At 38.3% G+C, this 18,291-nt stretch overlaps 1 protein-coding gene across 5 annotated transcripts in view; it reads left to right on the forward strand.

Moving 5' to 3' along the window:
- ARHGEF7 (Rho guanine nucleotide exchange factor 7) overlaps window positions 1-18,291 on the forward strand; it is a 115,925-nt gene that overhangs the window by 54,945 nt on the left and 42,689 nt on the right. For all 5 annotated transcript variants that reach the window (XM_053970272.1, XM_053970268.1, XM_053970269.1 and 2 more), the window contains 4 exons: window positions 4,910-4,998; window positions 11,076-11,170; window positions 11,440-11,535; window positions 17,550-17,672. In XM_053970272.1, coding sequence (XP_053826247.1) covers window positions 4,910-4,998; window positions 11,076-11,170; window positions 11,440-11,535; window positions 17,550-17,672 — 403 coding nt within the window. The remainder of the gene's footprint in view (window positions 1-4,909; window positions 4,999-11,075; window positions 11,171-11,439; window positions 11,536-17,549; window positions 17,673-18,291) is intronic.

An 18,291-nucleotide genomic window follows, 5' to 3' on the forward strand; every position in this document is an offset into this window, starting at 1 on the left:
ATATATTTAAAAAAAAAAAAAAGTACAGTTTTCTATTCAAGTGCATGCCTACACTGTGAACTTCAAAAAAATGGTCCATTTCTCTCTCCTTCCCCCCTGTGCCTGTGTTTTCATTTCTATTTTCAAACCCTCTAACATCTTATGTTTTTAAATGTTCTTTGATCCCTAGTCAGGAAGTACTTTGAAATGAAAGGATTTTGGTTTTATTCTGCTCTACTATTACATGTGACAGAGGGTAAAAAATTATGTGTAAACTTGTTAAGATACTTGACAGTGTGGCCTTATTGAGGTTGTTTTTGCTTACCTAAAATGGAACAGGAAGAGGTGAAGGTGTAGGTGGAGTCTTGTCTCTTACAGTGCTGCATCTGTCTCACACGGTACTTAGAGAGATTTGGAGACCTAGTTTTGAGGGCTCCCTTGCCATGAAAAGAAGGGTGGTTAGCCAGAATGGGATGCACTTGCTTAGCTACTGTCAGATGTTAATCAGATTTTTAAAAACCCACATGGTCCATTACTGAGTTGTATCCAAGCATAATCCCTTTAAATGGCATGAGATTACACAGAAGGGAATACAGCTTTGTACAAGCTACATTTGATATGTCACAAACTTTATTCTAATTCTTTGCAGAAATTAATGTATCATTACTGCCCAAGCCTCCATTATGCCTTCTTGACATTAGTATCAGGCCCAGTGCAAATTACAGTGATAATGTTTCTTTTAGTTGTATGTTAAAAAAACAAAATCAGTGTGGGGAAAAGGTCAGAATATAGTGGAGGAGTAAAGTGTCAGCTGCTTCCATCCTGTGATCCTGTGGTGTGTGAGGGAAGGAGAAATTACACTTTTGGCTTTGGAAAAAAAAAAAAAAGCCAAGAAAAAAATAACTAAAACCCCATGAAGAATGTTAGTTTTTCTCTCCCCAGCCATGTACACTCAGAGGAGTATTGTTTTCTCTTGTCAAGTGTAACTCTACTGACATCAATAAAAGAGAGGTTGGGACCAGTGAATGCTATTGGGGCAGAAGTGTTGGTGGTGTCTCTATTGCAGAGTGGAGCTCTGCAGCAGTGCCTGAGCCCTCCTGAGAACTGGGAAGGGTTTAGGTCTGCCCTCCTGATGCTGGACTTGAACTGATTAGTCTAGGAAGATGGAGCTTGTTTGTAGCACTTTGCTGGTAGGGACCACACAGCTTTTGGTGTTCTTGTTGACACACCTTTCCTCCCCTAATGCCGTATGAAATAACCCAAATTGGATCTGTCTAAATTACGCACCACAGCACAATAATTGCCATGTGTTCTTGTGGCAGTAGGGTCAAAGTGCTTTAGTAAAGTATATTCTGAGGGGAGTAGATACTCTGTGGAGTAGCATAAAGTAAGAGTGTTGCATGAAAATGAATATGGCATAAACGGAAGACATGACAGAAGAGAGAGAATGTGGGAATGTCAGATAATTTGAAGGGCATGTAAGTTAAAATAGAAAGAAACAAAGTATTGGGAAGGATTGGGTAAATTGTCTTTTTACAGCCAATAAGTAGACATTTGTAAAGAACAAAATAACTTCATTTTAGGGAGTTTGTGGCATCTTATACCACTTAGGGAAAGGTTATAAAAGCAGTTGCTTCCACTGAGGATAATTATTTGCTGGAAAAGTAATGTTAAAAAGCCTGTGCTATTCTCATTCTCCACCAAAAGATGATCTGTGCAGTGAAGTCCATCTGGTTTATCACTAGATAATGCATTGTCAAGTGTGGCTGAGGGCAGTTGAATGTGATGCTTTGATCACAAGAGAGATGGACAGTGGGAACTTAGCTCTTGGTTTCAGACACCAGCAGGATACCATCTCTTACTGTACTTGGGCAGATGCCTGCCAACTTTGGATTTGATCGTATGCTGAGCCATTTTCACTGTGCTTTCAGTGTTAATGTAAGGGATGCCCATTGTGGCTGGAGATGCAAAAATCTTCTGTGTGGGAAAAGCTGGCTCAGGTCACTCTCTTCCAGGGCTTTGAGAAATAGAGCCTCTGCAGAGTGGGCAAGGTGCCAGGGTTTTTTTTTATGTTTCAAAAGCCTGTGGACTTTATAAAGACATAGTGTGCTGAAGGGGGGTGGTACCTCCTTGAAATGTTTAATGAAATGTGCTCTGTTTGCAAAATACTCTAATGTTCTATTACCAAGGATAATAAATGACACTTAATTTAGCATAAACAAAGAAAGTGATTTCTTATGTTCAAGATCAGGATTTTCTTCTCTGTAATACATTGTGCAATAAGCTAATTGCAACAAGACTGTTTCTTATTCCTCCTTATGAAGCAAGGCACTGCTTGGAGGCAGAATACCAGACACGATAGACAGATGGACTAATTTGCTGTGTCTGATTCTGTGTTTCTGCAATAGAAATGGCCTTTACATTTTAAAAGCTAAATGTTGATTATGACTGTTCAGGCAAAATTATATGAATGTGTAATTTTTTTTTCTGTCCTGTCTTTGAATCTGAATTTGGACATGTGAGTGTCTCTGATGGATAACTGAATCAGCTGAACAGCTGGCAATATAAATGACTCTATATGTTTCAGCAAAAAAGTCTCCCACTTTCTTCAGCAGCTTAAGGGAAGAGAGGTATTTTTGCACCCTTTAAGTTAACAAAGAAGCAGAATTCTGTGATCAGACAGCTTAACAATGGTCAGCCATCTGTATTATGATAAATTCGGTGACAAGTATTTACTTTTATCCTTAAATAACTCTGGTTTCTCCTTTCATGCTTTTTGGTGCATGATTAATAAACCTTTAGGTATTTAGTAAACCTGAAAGTCACTATAAATTGTAGGATAAGTCCAAGAGCTTCCAGAGAATGAAAGCAAATTACCAAGTTTGTGGGAATGACATCATTTTCATCATTCAGTACAAAGAAAAGAATTTTAATTGTCCCATATAGAGAAGCATTATAGATGAATATATAAATGAGTAGCCATACATACGAGGTGATTTTAGGTCTTTTCACACTGAGTGTTTGATGGCAAATCTGCTTGCCTTTACAGATTTGTTCTAAGGGGGTGGGAGGAGTCCTGTCATTTGGAATTACTTGGCTGTATAGCAGAGTACGTATGTATTGCAGGGCTGGTGGCTGAGAGCATCAGTGTTCCCAGCTGGATAACTGCTGGGTCTAACAGTTTTTGTGCTGTGTGTCAGCTTAGATCTGATGTGGGGTGGGTAGGCAGGGGATATTAACCAAAAGGGTTTTACTGTCATCTCTGAATGTGATAAGGAGAATATTTTTTTTTCTTTGCTCATGTTTTAAGACTACATTTTATTTTTAGATTAGCTTCTTTGGGGGAAGTTCCACTGCAATACAGAGCAAATCCCCTTAAAGATACTTGCATTTGTGTGCTTATGGGGCCTGAGCTGCTCTTCATGGGCTGTTAGCTAAAGCCTCTGGCCTGCCAGGCTGTCCTGGTACTGGAGATGAAAGGGCGATCTGCAGCTGGAGCCAGCTTGCTTGAGATAGCATCATCCATGGGCTGCAGCTGGGAGCCTGAAGAAGCCCTGAATTGCTCAGGAGAGGCTGGTACCTCAGGGAGTGTTCTGCTTATGATGGTGCTTCCCTGGTCAGCTCTGCTGTCCATGGGAATTTTCCATTGCTGGCCCTTAGCTTGGCTGACTGGGCTTCTCCTGGAGAGGTGTTTGAGACTTGCATAATTTATTCTTAGCCTGAGGTATCAGGTAAACTAGAGTTAAATTATTCATATATCTTTATTAAAATGTGTTTGAAAGAGGAGCTGGCTTTTAAAATAAAGGTAAAGCCTTCAGTAGGTAGATTTTGGTTATGCTTCTGTGGTTTTGTTTGGGGCAGTTCAGTTGACAATTTGCTGTTTTATAGCTTGGATGCAAATTACTCAAGTGCTTATTTGACATTTGCATATTAGAGAAGCCTGATTATTTAAAAAACATACAGAAACAGACAAACCAAAGCACCAAAATGTCCTGATAAACAGAGTCTCGCAAGCATTCTCAGTTGGTTGAGTGCACGGTCAAGTGTGAGAGATCAAAAAGAGATGCTGTAAATCTTACTTGCTGTTTCTGCAGCATGCAGCATGTTGCTTTTGATTTTCTCTCACCTCATGTTTACTCCTCTGTAATTAGAGGAGTGGTAGTGGTGGGAGGGAAGGCTTTAGGAGTGTGTTTTCTCTGCCTCTCTGTTCTGGGCCAGCACTTCAGTAACTCTCAGGACTGTTGTTTTGATCTTGCAGATTAATGTTGTCCTTCTAGGAAGAGCATGCATTACTGAGGGATAGCTTCCCTATGGGTTGTAGGAAGGATTTATTTCTATGAAGAACCCTGTACTCAAGGGCATAAGCATTTTTATTCTATACTTCATTAATAGCAAAAGATAATTTGTTTTGAAAGATGATTTTCTGGGCATAAGGTAAGTCACTTGACTAGTATAGTGTTTTGAATCTATATTTTGAGACTGAGTGTTCAGCTTTTGATTGGTCACTTGCTTTCACAGAGTTCATTAAATCAATATTGAATCTTAATACTGTTTTTGTTTGAAAGTGCATATATGGTTTGGAAATGCCTGTTACTGATTTTTTTTTTGCTTTTTTTTTTTTTTTTTATTGCAGTCTATGACAACATCTTGTTTTTAAAAAATGAATTTGGAAATGCAAGTTTTATTAAATGACTTTCTGGTTCCAGGAAAAAGAATGGCAGTTTTTCTGCTTGCCTTCAATGAGGCTGGAGTTTCATTCATTGTGAACATATTGATTCTTTGCCAGTAATTTCAAGTACAATTATGTATGTTTCTCAGTGAAGCACCATCTTCACTGTATCTTGATAAATATTTTAAAGCAGTTTGTTTGACCTCTAGTGTTGAGCTGTGAAATTGCACCCCATTGACCCCAAAATATCTTTTATTTCAGAAAAACCAGTCTCCCCCAAATCAGGTACATTGAAGAGTCCACCTAAAGGCTTTGATACATCTGCAATTAACAAAAGTTATTACAATGTGGTGAGTGATCATTTTTTCTTCCATGTAGCTGTTATATACAATAGAATGTCATTTCACTAAATGCTCTTTATCTGCAAAAAAAACAAAAAAAAACAAAAAAAAAAAAAACCAAAAAAAATGCAGTCTTGCAGGAAGTACCAAAACTAGATAGGGGTATTGGTGGATTCTCATATAAACAAGATCATTATTAGTTTAATAGAATATCACATATGTGGATTCTTAAACATGGTGCAAAAATTATAGTCTAAAGTAAGTGAATGATTGGCATTTATGTAATATTATGCTCTTGTTTTGCTAGTTGTTAACTTCCTTTTTTTTCTGCCATCCCCGGCATGTGACATCAATATTCCCCAATCTCCATGAATTACTGAAATTCTGCTGTATTAAACTAATTAAGAATACTTTTGTCCTTTTTGTTGAATAAGAGACTGTTTCAAAATGTTCAATTTGCTTCCTTTGTATTGATGCTTGTAAATCAACTCTGTTGTTAACTTAAGGAACCTCTCCCTTATACTGGTGGATAGATTTCACAGCGAGGTAGTACAGGCAGAGTGAGCCTTTAGCACACCCCCAGAAATTCTTATCCTAGTACTCAGACCTCTCTTTAGTAGATGCATGTAAGAAACATACCCAACTCCGTCTTTAAGCATGTTGTAACCTAGTTGAGAATCATTTATTTATTGAGTAGATACATTGGCAAGCACAAAAGCATCTTACTGTTTTTGTTAAGCACTGCTCCCTGCTGGTGTAAAACCAAAGCACAACCTTTCTATCCCTCTTCTTCCAAGGAGCTGTCATGGGTTTTCATTTTATATGTCAGTTTTTAAGAAGGAGCATAAAGCATCATTTTCTGTTTTTGTCTTGTGTGGTTGTGGCATGAATAGCACCTGGAGGAGCAGAGGTGTTTTGTCTGTAGTCCCTAACTGAAAGCTATGAAGCAACCTCCTGCTCCTCCATCTGCCTCTGTTCCTGCCTCTGTCAGTAGCTGCAATTCTGTGGTGGAGGGAGGGCTGCAGCTCTTTGGCTACTGCATCCTACAACTGCTGGTCACAATGGAAAGTATCCTTGCAGGCGCACCCTTCCCTCAAACTGCGGGAAGTAAAGATTTTGCTGTGGTATATCCAGTGACAAAATAGTGGCTTGATTTCATTTATTTTTGTTTTCACTGTATCTCTCTAGAGTGTTTTTTCTTTTTAAGTTCTTGTAGCGTGTGGCTGCAAATTTGAGAGATGAAAGTGTACTTAAGTGAAAATAAGAGAAAGTAAATGTTGAATTTGTTCAGGCACCTAAGTTATGCCATACAATTTTGAAATATCGCCTTTGGTTTGTGTGATTTTTATAATTGTTCCCTGGATAGCCTTTTCTAATCGTGGAGGCTCAAGCTGCTGTACTTTGGGAAATACATCTGTGGCTGGCTTTTAAAATAGTTTAATTAAAAAACAAACAAAAAACCAAAAACCCCCAAACCCTAGTAATCATCATATACCTACTCTTAGGCTTAGTTTATTTTATATCTTGCTCAGGTGCAACTTTCTTGGTACAATTAATGTGATGTAATGAGATGCCAACTGTTTTGACTGCTATAACTGTCGATGACATCGTAGGGGGTGAAAATGACCAGTTCATAATAATATACAAATATGTTGTAAATTACAGCAATGACCCTAGAGTGCTGGTCTTAAGTCTGTCTGAAGTTAATTGGATAATTGTCATTTTCACATTTTTCCACAGTATGGCAAATACCCCTATTTTTTTTTTTTTTTAAGTCACCATTTTATTCTTCTGGTTTAGAAAATGAGAGGCTGTGCTGTACCTTGCCCATTGTTTCAGAGAAGTAAAACTCTACTGCTGTGTCTGAAACGTAAATTAGACATGTTGACGTATTTAGATTTTCCTGAAATACATTTTGTGCTTCTGATGGCAAAATATCTATGGAATATTTTCAGTTATTATTAAATATGTATGATTTTTACATGTTGTGCATGAAGATAAAGACAAACAGCAAACCCATTCACTGAAGTGAACTTCTGAGTTGAGTTTTTGTTCTGTCTTAATACCTAAGCTGCAGACATGGGACTTCCCTGTGCTGTATGTCATCAGCTGAGGTAAAAACAGAAGATCTTTAAAAAAAACTTTTGGCAAGTGGTAGCTGAAAGGATATAGCTTGAGTGAAGGAGTAAATGTTGAAATCTGTCTTTAAGGCTGTCTTGGCTACCAAGCTTGAGTTGAGACTGCTACTCTGGGACTGTGTACTATTTTTGGGTTGTGGCTGTCCCCACATGCAGATGTGCTGAGACTCTATAGTCCTCACAGTTATTTATTGCTGTTTACCCTAGGGGAGGTTTTGTGCAGGCAGCACCTGAGGATACATTTGGACTGAGGACAAAATCAAAGGGCCGTTCAGAAAGTGGTAGGAGAGGCTCCCCTTCTGGGAGGAGGACTGGGATAGGCTAAGGGAAAGTACTTAATGTAAAGAGGAGACTGCTTTCACCACTTTCGTCTGCTCTTCGCCCCCTTGTAAACATGTTCTTTATTTCTGTGGATTCACAGCTCCGTCTGGAGTTCGTGAGACAAATCACATGCCTTCTGGTCTCAGTGTGCTTAATTATTGCTCCTTGCACTACATGTTGCTGAGAAGACAGATATTGGTTATGTATGTACATTTGGCCTGGTTCAGGAATTCAGGTTAGTAGAGAATGCTGAGGTTTTGTCCTTCAGAAAATGGTACAAGTCTCTAGCAGTGTGTAATACGAACCAGACTTGTGATGCAGTATTTTTCATGTAGAAGTAATTTAGTAGCCTATTACTGAAGAAGTGGGTGTATTGTTACATGTTATTCCCTGAAGACAGAGCAGGTGATACTGAGTTTTATTTTTGCTTCAGATCCCTTGAGAGGTTATAACTTTGTATCCAGAATCAAATCAGGTTCTCTCCATTTACAGTTGCTTTGAGATTAGGTAGCTGTTCTAAAAGCAGGTGAAGAAATGGGCAAATTTCTCCACAGTTATGAGTATTTGGATGACCTTGTTTTCTTTTAAGTGTTTGAGAAGTAGTAAAAAATAAACACTCCTTTTGAGATCACACTTTTAAAGTTGGATCAAAGTGTCCACTGAAGTTCATATAAGTTTTTGAGGCCCCTCAAGATGTGGTATACTTGTGCAGTGCCCCTCTCAAGGGCCTGTTCTAAGGAGTTCAGCAATTTCTCGTCATCTAGGAAAATTACATACTGATCACAATTTTGCTCAACTATGTGATATTTTGGTTAAGTGCAATACTACTGTGATAAAATGTCAGTGTGCTACAGGATCATGCCTGAGTGCATCTCTGAACTCTGCCTTTTCTCCCACTGATTTGGAAGGCAATCATCTTTGTGTAGGTAATTTTAAATCCATTTTTGGGTGGTAGGGAGAAGGCTGAGGTTTTGTGTGACAGAATTGTTAACCATGCTTGAATTTTGTATGCCGTGTGATTGAGAGAGCTGGTGCTGTATGAGCTCAGCTGTCTGTGCCTGCCATTCATCAGTGTTACGGGCTGCACAGGCTGCCGTTCAACGCTGCTCTTTCGGTGCTCGGGCGGATCTGTGCAAATGTTGTGGTGCAGTTGTGGAAACAAGGTCTTGGAGGTCTCATGGGGTCTTGCAGCAGCCAGAATGCGCAGAAAGCAGGAAAGGGAAGAAAGGTGATTATTAGATCATGCGGACGAGATGTGGATGTGAGGAATGTAAGGGATTTCTGGTTTCAAAATACGGACTTGCAGTAATGACTACTTGTCACTTCAAAGCACAGTCTAATAATCCTTATAGCTTCTCAATGAGGTAGGTAAGTCAAGCTGGAAGAATGCAAGATATCACAGAAATCATGTTTTAGAGCTATGTAAGCAAGCTTATTCTTTAAAAAATATAGTCAAAGTAAAAAAATGTTGTGTGCAGTGAAAACTGTACTTGTTAAAAAGGAAGGATAATAGATTTAATATGTTCTGGGCACTGTTGAAACTGTGTATATCTCAAGTATTGTGTAACATCGTGAATTACTAAAATAAAAAGATGTGTATCTGGTACTCTGCACAGGTTTTGTAGCATAGTTTTATTTAGTGGCATTCATTTTCCTTTTCCCACTAACTGTCAGGTTACTAATTCTAGTTTTTAAACTTTCTTGTTATTACCCCCCCCGCCCTCTAACCCCATGTTCTTCATATGGCAAAGAAAATCCTCAAAGAAAAATCCAAACCAGCACAAGGAGAGTAATGAAGTGTGTCCAGCATGACAGAGTTTTATTTCAAGCTTTTCAGACAGCTGTTTATAGCACAGAATGGAAGTAGTCTTTGAGAAAATGGGATAGTGGTGCAGTCTTTAAAGATCTTTAGCAAATTTGTTAATTTTTATCTTTCAGTGTCTTTTAGTACTGTTTGGGTCTTCATCAGGACACTGTGGTTTTGTCCCTGGCTTTCAGTCTCCTTTTCCCTACTAATTTTTCCTGCCAGTGTAATGACTTTGGGCTGGGAGATTTTTGTGGGAAAAACCATATTGAAAAAGATTGGTTTTGCACTTAGTTTTGAACCTCATGGATGCCAAGTACTTCTATATTTGCATTTGAACTATTTGCTTTCTCTGTTTTATATATGTAAAAGAAAAGATGGAGTTAGTGCTATGACTGACAGAGATATTTTATTTCCCTGGTCTAAATGGTAAAAAAAAAAGCCTTAGCATTTTTTTTTAAATTTGTGTGCCCATATTGTACTTTATGCTGTAATTTCCCAGTTAGTAGCCATAACTTTCCCTGTGACATTCTTCTGTCACAGTGTTTAGCAGAGAATGGAGACATTTTAATCTTCAGTTCAAGATTCAGGCTTGGAACAAAAGAATGGACTCAAAAATGGTTTCTCTCTCTCTCTCTCTCTCTCCCCAAATGAATAGAAGCATTCAAGGAATAAGCAGAATCAGTGACACCAATGAAAGGGACAGTGAATTCTTCATTGACATACTGAACTATTTAAAGTTATTTCATCAGGTTTGCATTTAGGAATGAATGCCTTTTTTTATTTCCTAAGAAAGAGTATTGACTACAACAGTGAATAATGCACTCAATTACAGTCGTTCCTATAAATGCTGAAATGAGATATTACTGTAGGCTTGACAAATATGGCATGTAACAAAATGAGGTTTGTGCTGTGGCTTATGACCACTGACTAGCAGTAAGTTTTTGAAGTTCAGCTCTGTTCACTAAACTCCATTTAATTCTGGTGATTCCCTTGCTGAATAACTTTTGGAGGCAAAAAATAAGTTGCCTTCTAAAAGCACAGTAGAACCTGATATGGTAATACAGGAGGATATCCTAAAGCAGGCTCCCAAGAAATGGCCCAGTAAAATGTTTTCCTGTACATACTTGGGGTTATTCTACTTGTTTGATTTATATTCAGCCAAAACCCAAGTGCGTGCTGTATTTTATAAATACCTGGCTTTCCATCAGTGTATTGCAATTTTCTTATGGTAGCGTACTCCCAGTGTAAGGTTAGGCAGCACTATTTAAAAATAATGTAATAGTGCTAATTATATTGGTAAGTGAAGTTGGAAATTACTTGATCTTTGTAAATCTGTTAATATTCAGGTGTTCTAGCAGGTTATTTAATGCATCTGAACACTCCACTAGCAACCTTAGTTGCAATGTGTTGTAATTGAGACTGAGAAATGGACACTGTTCATTTCTCTTGCTAATTCTATTGTGCTTTACCATCCTCTGATGATCTGTGACTGTTCTGAAGTACATAGGGGGAATAATTACCCCTGGCTTTGGAGGAAAACTCTGTGTAACTGAAATTTTGCAGCAAAATGTAGTGATAATCCTGTAAGTTTACAATTATTTTTTTTTTATATAGCTAAAGGACGGCTCATCTGGTGTAGTGTGTTTTTTTCCCCCTGTGAATTTCATAGATGTATAGTATTCAATATTTGCAGATATTTGCATTTTTAAAGTAGGAACTCTCATTTAAGTTTTTTTCATGCTAAATAAATTTTAGTATGCTTTAAAACTGATATTCATATATCTTAAAAAGTACCAATTAGCAATTGTCATTTATTGTAGGTGCTACAAAATATATTAGAAACAGAAAATGAATATGCTAAGGAGCTACAAACAATGCTTTCAAACTACCTGCGACCATTACAAGCCAGTGAAAAGTATGTGAGTTTGTCCTGTATTTTAAACTGAGATCTCTCATGTATTGGGGAGGGTTAACATGGTCAAAATGTTCATGTCCGTGCGAATTTGCCTCTGTGAACTGTGTGATTCTTGAGGCAGGGATTGCTTTTATTCAGTTTGCTGATTGAAACAGTCTGGTCCTTGATCTAAGAACCAGTAAGCATTTTCTTTTATGCTATAGGAAGTATTAATGCACAGTTAGTCAATAGCTGCAAACGTAAACATGTTTTATTTGCTTTGGCTCCAGGTTAACCTTGACAAATACTTCGTACTTAATGGGAAACCTGGAAGAAATAAGTTCTTTCCAGCAAATGCTTGTACAGTCTTTAGAAGAATGCACCAAGTAAGTATCATGCATACTGGATAGAGTAAATGCTAACATGCAAATATAGTCTATTATTTTAGTTGCATATTTTGTTGAGCATAGATTTTTTTTTTTTTCGTTTTACTTCAAGAGTTGTTGCCAGAGGAGCACAGTAATAGATGTTTAGAGAATGTATTGACTGTTTGTAGAGATACATATTGCAATTGCAACAGGACGCAATTGCAAAGATAGAAATTTTGATATAGTTTAAAAGAAGTTTTGGATTTTCATGATGCAAATGCATACCGGTAGGAAAGTGGTGGTTTTGGTTTTGGGGACATGAATTTTAAATATTTTCTTCAAAGTAAGAGAAAGAAAGAAAGAATGGAGGAACTTTATGTGATGGTGGAACAGGTAAGTGGAAGGAGGTAAGTGACTTGGATGAAGGACACTGTATGAGAATGCTTGTACTTGGTATTCTTCTGGCCTGAGCAAAAGTGGTCATCAGAGTGTACTGGGAGAGATGTGCAGGATAGGCAGAAAGAGCAATTAAATAAAACCCCTCAATGCTTGTTCTTCACTATATAGGAAGCGTGGAGCGCAGAAAGGCGGGCATGAAGACACTAGTCCTCCTTCCGTAATTTAGGCTGAAGTGGTAACTTGGTATTTTTCAGCTTGTTATCTCAGCACTTGGGTGTGTAAGAAAGATGACCATATTGCCTTTGGATCGTCCTAACAATTTTCTGAGACTCCACTGAAAGTGTAATTTACATTCCTGACCTCAGCTGTGTCATTTTCCTTGCCTATATTCTAGTTTTGTCTGACCACATGGTGAGCTAAGGCAACTTCCTAATACAAATTTTCTTATTTTCTGCCAAGTTAGTAATTTGAAGTGCTACTGGGGGCTTAATAAGTTTCAGTTTGCTGTGGGAACGAATTCATGTCTTGGATGGAGAAGAAAATACCTCTTTTGGCAACAGTGAGCTTTGGATCACCTCAGTATGTCTTATTTTGACCTCTCCCACCTCTCCCTGAGCTGCTCTGTGTGAAGAAGTAGCCTTGTCATGGGAAAGGATAAGCTGCATCTGCACTAGGCAGTGACATATGCCTGGTACTGTTGCTGACTTCAGATCCCACGCCCTCCCACCACCTGCCTTCTGTCTCTCTCTCCTGCCTCTAGGTAACTTAGACCAGAAAGAGGGGAAGGGAGGATGGTGTGTACTCTTGAAATGGTCTGTCTTTCATGCTGTGAGAAAGAAGGATTGTCATTCTGGCAAGTTTGACTTGATCAGTTAAATGCCTAAATCTCTGAAAGTGTCCATTTGCCAACATACTCAAATGTTTCCTTTTGTTTCTTGTCACTCATTTGCTTGTTACCATGATTTTGTTTCTTTGTATCAGAAGTTAGGGGAAATGAAATTCTTTGCATAGAACAGACTGTCATCTTTTAAAACTTTTTTTTTTAAGGTGGTCTTAAAAATGAGAGGAAAAGAGTATATACCTTTAAATATACCTTTACATATACCTTTAAACAAATATTAACGCAAACTTCATTTTTACCTGCAATGTAAGTTAAAGTGATACCATAATGGAGCTTCAAGCTCATGAAGCTTCATTAATAACTCTGCTTGGCTTAAACTGTTTTAAAGCACCTTTTCATAATGTCCTTTATTTCTTCTTTCTGCTAAGTGGAATGCTGCTGTATAATAAACTATAGGAACATGCTGGATACTAGTAGATGGGCAGAGAAAGTGATGCCCTAGAGTTACTGAAGCGTTATTGCAAACATTTTGTCTTATTTTCATTTCATAAATATGCTCATCATGCCGAGTTGTATTTTCAGTTTAATTTTCATCATAGCACATTAACTTGAGTGTACAGCATCCTCCTGTTTGGAATCTGATCCACTAATCCATCATGATTCCCATCATGTAGAAGAATGTGTGCTCTGCTGCCTTCTTTTCTTTTCTTGTCATTTTGCCATGTTTTTTTGGCTGGTGAACCTGTTCTGTAAACTCAGACTAGCTCCCAGGCTGAAAATAGATTTATCATTTTATTTTATTTTTGGCAGAGAGCTTATAGTTCCATCATTGAGGCACTTCATCGAGGCAACATCCGATGTGGTGTTTTATTCTAACTTGACATGTCAGAATGACCAAATACTGTCATTCTGCCAATTGTAATGCTGCCAGCCTACCTTGCATGACAAATTCCTTTTCTTGGGCATGAGAGTGAAATGTTTTTTGAATTCCACGCCTACCTTGAGACAGTTTGTCATTTGAGTTTTCTCTTAAACAAATCCTGGCACATACTTCAGTGGCAGAAACTTTACTATGCTTTCCTCCTTCTTGCCTGTGCCACTTTGGCTTGTTTAATCCTCGTGGTGTTAATCATTGGGTTGTGGGTTTTTTTCAGAACATATAATGCTATAGTGGGTTTTTTGTGTGTTTGGGGGAAATGGTTGTTTAGATATGGTTTGGGTTTAGTTCTGTGCCACTCTCTCATCCTGCTCACAGTCTTGAAGGTCTTCTGGTTCTTGTTAAAGGTTTGTCCTCTTTGAACTTGTCCAGGTTGGGGTTGTTTCCACCTTTGTAACTTCTCTTCTTAATTTACCAAACAAAAGTGGTGCATGGAATAAATCTAACTAGCATTGAGTGAGAATCTTCTAGCTGCTAGGCTTCAAAGGTGCTTTTTTGGCTGATCAACTTCCAGTGCACTTGGTTCATGGATGGAAAAGAACTGTAACAGACAAGGCAGAGAGATGCTGTTGGAGCCTTCAGTTGTGAAAGAGTAGATTTCTGACAGTGAAACATAGCAAGAGTGCTCCGTGCTCTGATCTCTGGAAGACAAAGAGTGGTCCAGTGCTCTAGGTCTCATTCCAGGGCTGTGGTCCTGTGCCAAAGATCAGTTCTGCAGTAGTTCACACAGCAGAAGAGTCTCTGTGAACAAAGTCAGTGGCCATCAGGTGATCTCTGGCCTGATATAAATGATCTCTATTGGAAGTGTTGTTCTCTGGGTATTTTTGTAGCAGGAGGGTGAACCTGATTTGATCTCCTGCTCCAGAAAAGAATCTTCCATTCATCTGGAAGTAGAATCTGTCAGTCCATGGCTGTATTTCTCAGTAAGGAGGGACACATGACACACAGGCTGGCTGGTGACACCAGCCTACATAGACTGCTAGATATGATCTCCTCTGTAGCAAACTGAAGTCTTTTATGTAGTATCACAGGCTTAGCTCCTTGCCCTGTAACAGCCATAGCTGGGGTTTGTCTTCTCTTTCCCTCATGTCCCTCCTCTTGCAGTCACAGGAACTGTTGTCTTGTTCTCTGTTTAAGTGCAAGCAGATACTTAATGTTTGGGGATGATCCTGAAGTGGAATGGAATTTAAAACAACCCCAAGCAACAAAAACAGAGAGGGGGAGACTATTTAAATCTAGTCCAAAACTCACTAGTATTTCAGGTTTGGTTTTGGAGTGCAGATACAAATTAAGTCTGTTAAGTCCCAGTACCATCCTTTACTTCTGGTTATCATGAGTATCAACAGAAATAAGGCTATTGATATGAAGGGAATTTGAATGCAGTGTCTTTAGATATCCTGAGACAAACATGCATAGTAACTGATGTCTGAGAAATAAGACAATTAGACAATTAGTGAAAAGTGTGGTAGTGAAGAGGGTGAAAGTTAGACTGAAGGATTGTGAATAAGTTGAGTAGTGCCTAATTTGTACAAGGAGTCTCTCAGAAAGTTGCAATGGCCCCTTATTTCAGTAACCTTGTTAACTGTGAAGCCTCAGGAGATAATGTTTAGTTTCTTCACAAACAGCACCCATTGGAGTTCAATTACATTTACTTTTTATTTCTTTCTTCAAATTACCATGCACTGGGTGCCCATTGTAAGTCTGGAGAAACAGAACTGATAGCTGTTGGATGCAACTCCAACAAGCAGACAATGTTAGGTAGTTTAGATGTAGTCACATGGGGATTCCTCTAGCATGTGTACAACAGCAGAGGCTTTGTTATGGTTCCTTTACACTTGCAAATAGAATTAAAGCATGTATCTGGCTTTCTTTTAATGGAAGTTGGTATAACTTAAATATATGTGTACATATTTAGATGTGATTCCTTTTTAATTAAAGTGTTATATATGATAATAATGTTGGGTGATAACTTCAGAGTCAACTGTAAAATAACTATGGCCTTTATGGAGCACATTAATTAGTAAAAGATTTTTATGATGTGGTGATAGGCATTAAATTGTTGATTTTTTTCAGTAGGTAAAGGAGATATAGTTTATCTGCTGAAAATAGTAGAGCACTTGGAACTAAAATACATGGATTAGAAAAGTCATAGGGGATGAGTTACCACCCCCTTACAAAGTCTATTAATTATCTTAATTCAACAAAGAATGTGCAGTATAAAGTGGCAGTGCATGTGCAACATGTGAAAGAGAATAATGTCAGTCTTTGATTCTGCTAAAAGAACAGCAGACTGAGAAGACACAGATGTCTGCTTGGTGCAAACAGCCATAATTCACCCTCCACCCCCATCACTACAGTATGAAATGGGAATTTAACCATTTTTAGCAACTGTTTATTGGAGCCTCTTGCTATTTAATACTGAGTTATATGCCTTGAGTATGTCTTCAGAGTTTGAGACTTCGGCTGCATCTATTACTCGAAGAATGTATTATTAGCTCATGCTAGATTTATTAAAGGGGGCCAGCTGCTTGGCAGGAAATGCTGCTTGGCAAGGCTGTAAGAATAGCATTCCCTCAGTATGCTTGATTTTCCCCTAATCACCTGCAAAAGTAGCCACTCTATTGACTTCAGAATTTAAACTTCTTAAAAATAAAAGATGCAGACTTAAAATATGAGCCCTGGCCTTTGATATAAGGAGTGTTGATATTGTGACCTGAGTGTGTCTGTGTGATGTGTTAGCTGGGGATTCAGCTGTCATTTTCTGGGTATCTGTAATGAATGTTGCTCTCAAATCAGGGCATATGTTCCCTCTGACTCGCATTTGGAGCACCTCTACAGTCAATTTTTGCTTCATTTTGGGTAGTCTTCCCATACTGTGCAGAGGGACTGAACAGCTTAATAGGAGACAGACTTGTTGTTTTGGAATTTGGGGGAGAATTTCTTGGGAACTTTGAATTTTGACTGCTATGAGCAAACCTAAGGACTGGGACAAGATGACTGTGTTTGAGCAGAAAGGGAATATCCCCTGCCTGCAGGAGTGGTTGTCCTGGAAAGCTGAATGGTTTCTTTCCCACTGAAGTTCACTGGAGCATCTCTCACTTTTTTCTAAAGGGGAGATGCTTAATATTGATGTTTAGGAGCTTTATGTACATGTCTGGGACAACTACAGAAAATATGACTTCTGTAAAATTTCTTTTTTAGGAAAAAAAAAAATTTCTTCCAGAAAGAATTGTTGGAACTAATCTTAGAATGCAGCTCTTTGACTGTGTTAACAGTATGTGCATCAAGTACTCAGCGAGGGCTCATTTAGCTTTACAGCTGATGTGAAGAATGAAGTACTGGTTTTAAGAGTAATTAAAAAGATTAACAACAACAGTAAAATCCACAGTCATGTCTTGCAAAGAAGGAAAATTCAGCATATTTATATTAGGCAATGCAGCCTTTATGGAAGGAAAGCAAGGACATGGGGAAATTGAAACATTTCATCTTGCACATGTTGTACAGTGGTTTAGACAAGGTGTCGTGAATAAGTTTGTAATCTAGGACTGATGAAAGCTAGTGGCCCATCTTCTGGTTAACTTCAGTGGGGGTTATGCAATTGGCCATACAGCCTTCTGCTGAAGAGGCGTAGTCCTTCAAGTGGGAGCTGCTCTGTAGAAGAGTTTCATCCCTTCTGTCACCCTTACGCTACTGCACAAATCTAAAACATGGTCCCCTACCAGCCACTGTGAAGAAAATTAACTCTACCCCAGCCAAACCCACCACACAGTACACACTGCTTTTCTGGAGTGCTTTAATGTATTTCTCTGTCTGGTTGGTATTACAGTATTCTCATCTTTATTACTCTGTTTTTAGGTTGCCTGAAGCTCAGCAGAGGGTTGGAGGATGTTTTCTAAATTTGATGCCACAAATGAAAAGCTTATACCTTACATACTGTGCCAACCACCCATCAGCAGTAAATGTCCTCACAGAACACAGGTATGTTAACTTTGTGGTCTTCTGAATCTGATACAAAAATGCAAAATATACACTTGAGAAATTACAAATATACACTAGAATTGTAAAGCTGTGATGTCTCTTTTGATACATTTGTTGTGGTAAAACTTGTTTGAGAAAAAACCGTACACTTTAAAAAAAAGACTGAATGTCCCATAAAACAAAGCTGTTTCATGTGATCAAGACAGCTTGTCACTTTTGGCAGTGCATTATCAACTATTTGAGAGAACTTTTTCATTGAAAGAACACATGCTGGACTCTGAATAAGTAAAACAATTTTTACTAGTGTCATTTTTGTTTTAAAAATGTTGAGATAAAAACAAGCTTGTGAAATTATGGCAAAACTGACATGACTTAGGCAACTTAGACAGTTGGGTGCATTGTAACTTAGCCCTGTAAATGCCTGTATATACTTAAGTTCAAACTGTATTAAACCCTTAGGTTTACTTTTGAGTGGTATGAGAGAAGTGTGAGGTTTACAAAATTCCTATTTTCTGTAAGAAGTGTAGGATGCTTAGTTAACATGATGTAGGTTGCTCAGCTTTTGGACAGACCTGAAATTTGTATGGAAAATGCCCTGTATCACCTTGAGGGAAAAGTG

The sequence above is a fragment of the Vidua macroura genome, chromosome 2 (assembly GCF_024509145.1).
Source record: "Vidua macroura isolate BioBank_ID:100142 chromosome 2, ASM2450914v1, whole genome shotgun sequence".
Classification (NCBI taxonomy): domain Eukaryota; kingdom Metazoa; phylum Chordata; class Aves; order Passeriformes; family Viduidae; genus Vidua; species Vidua macroura.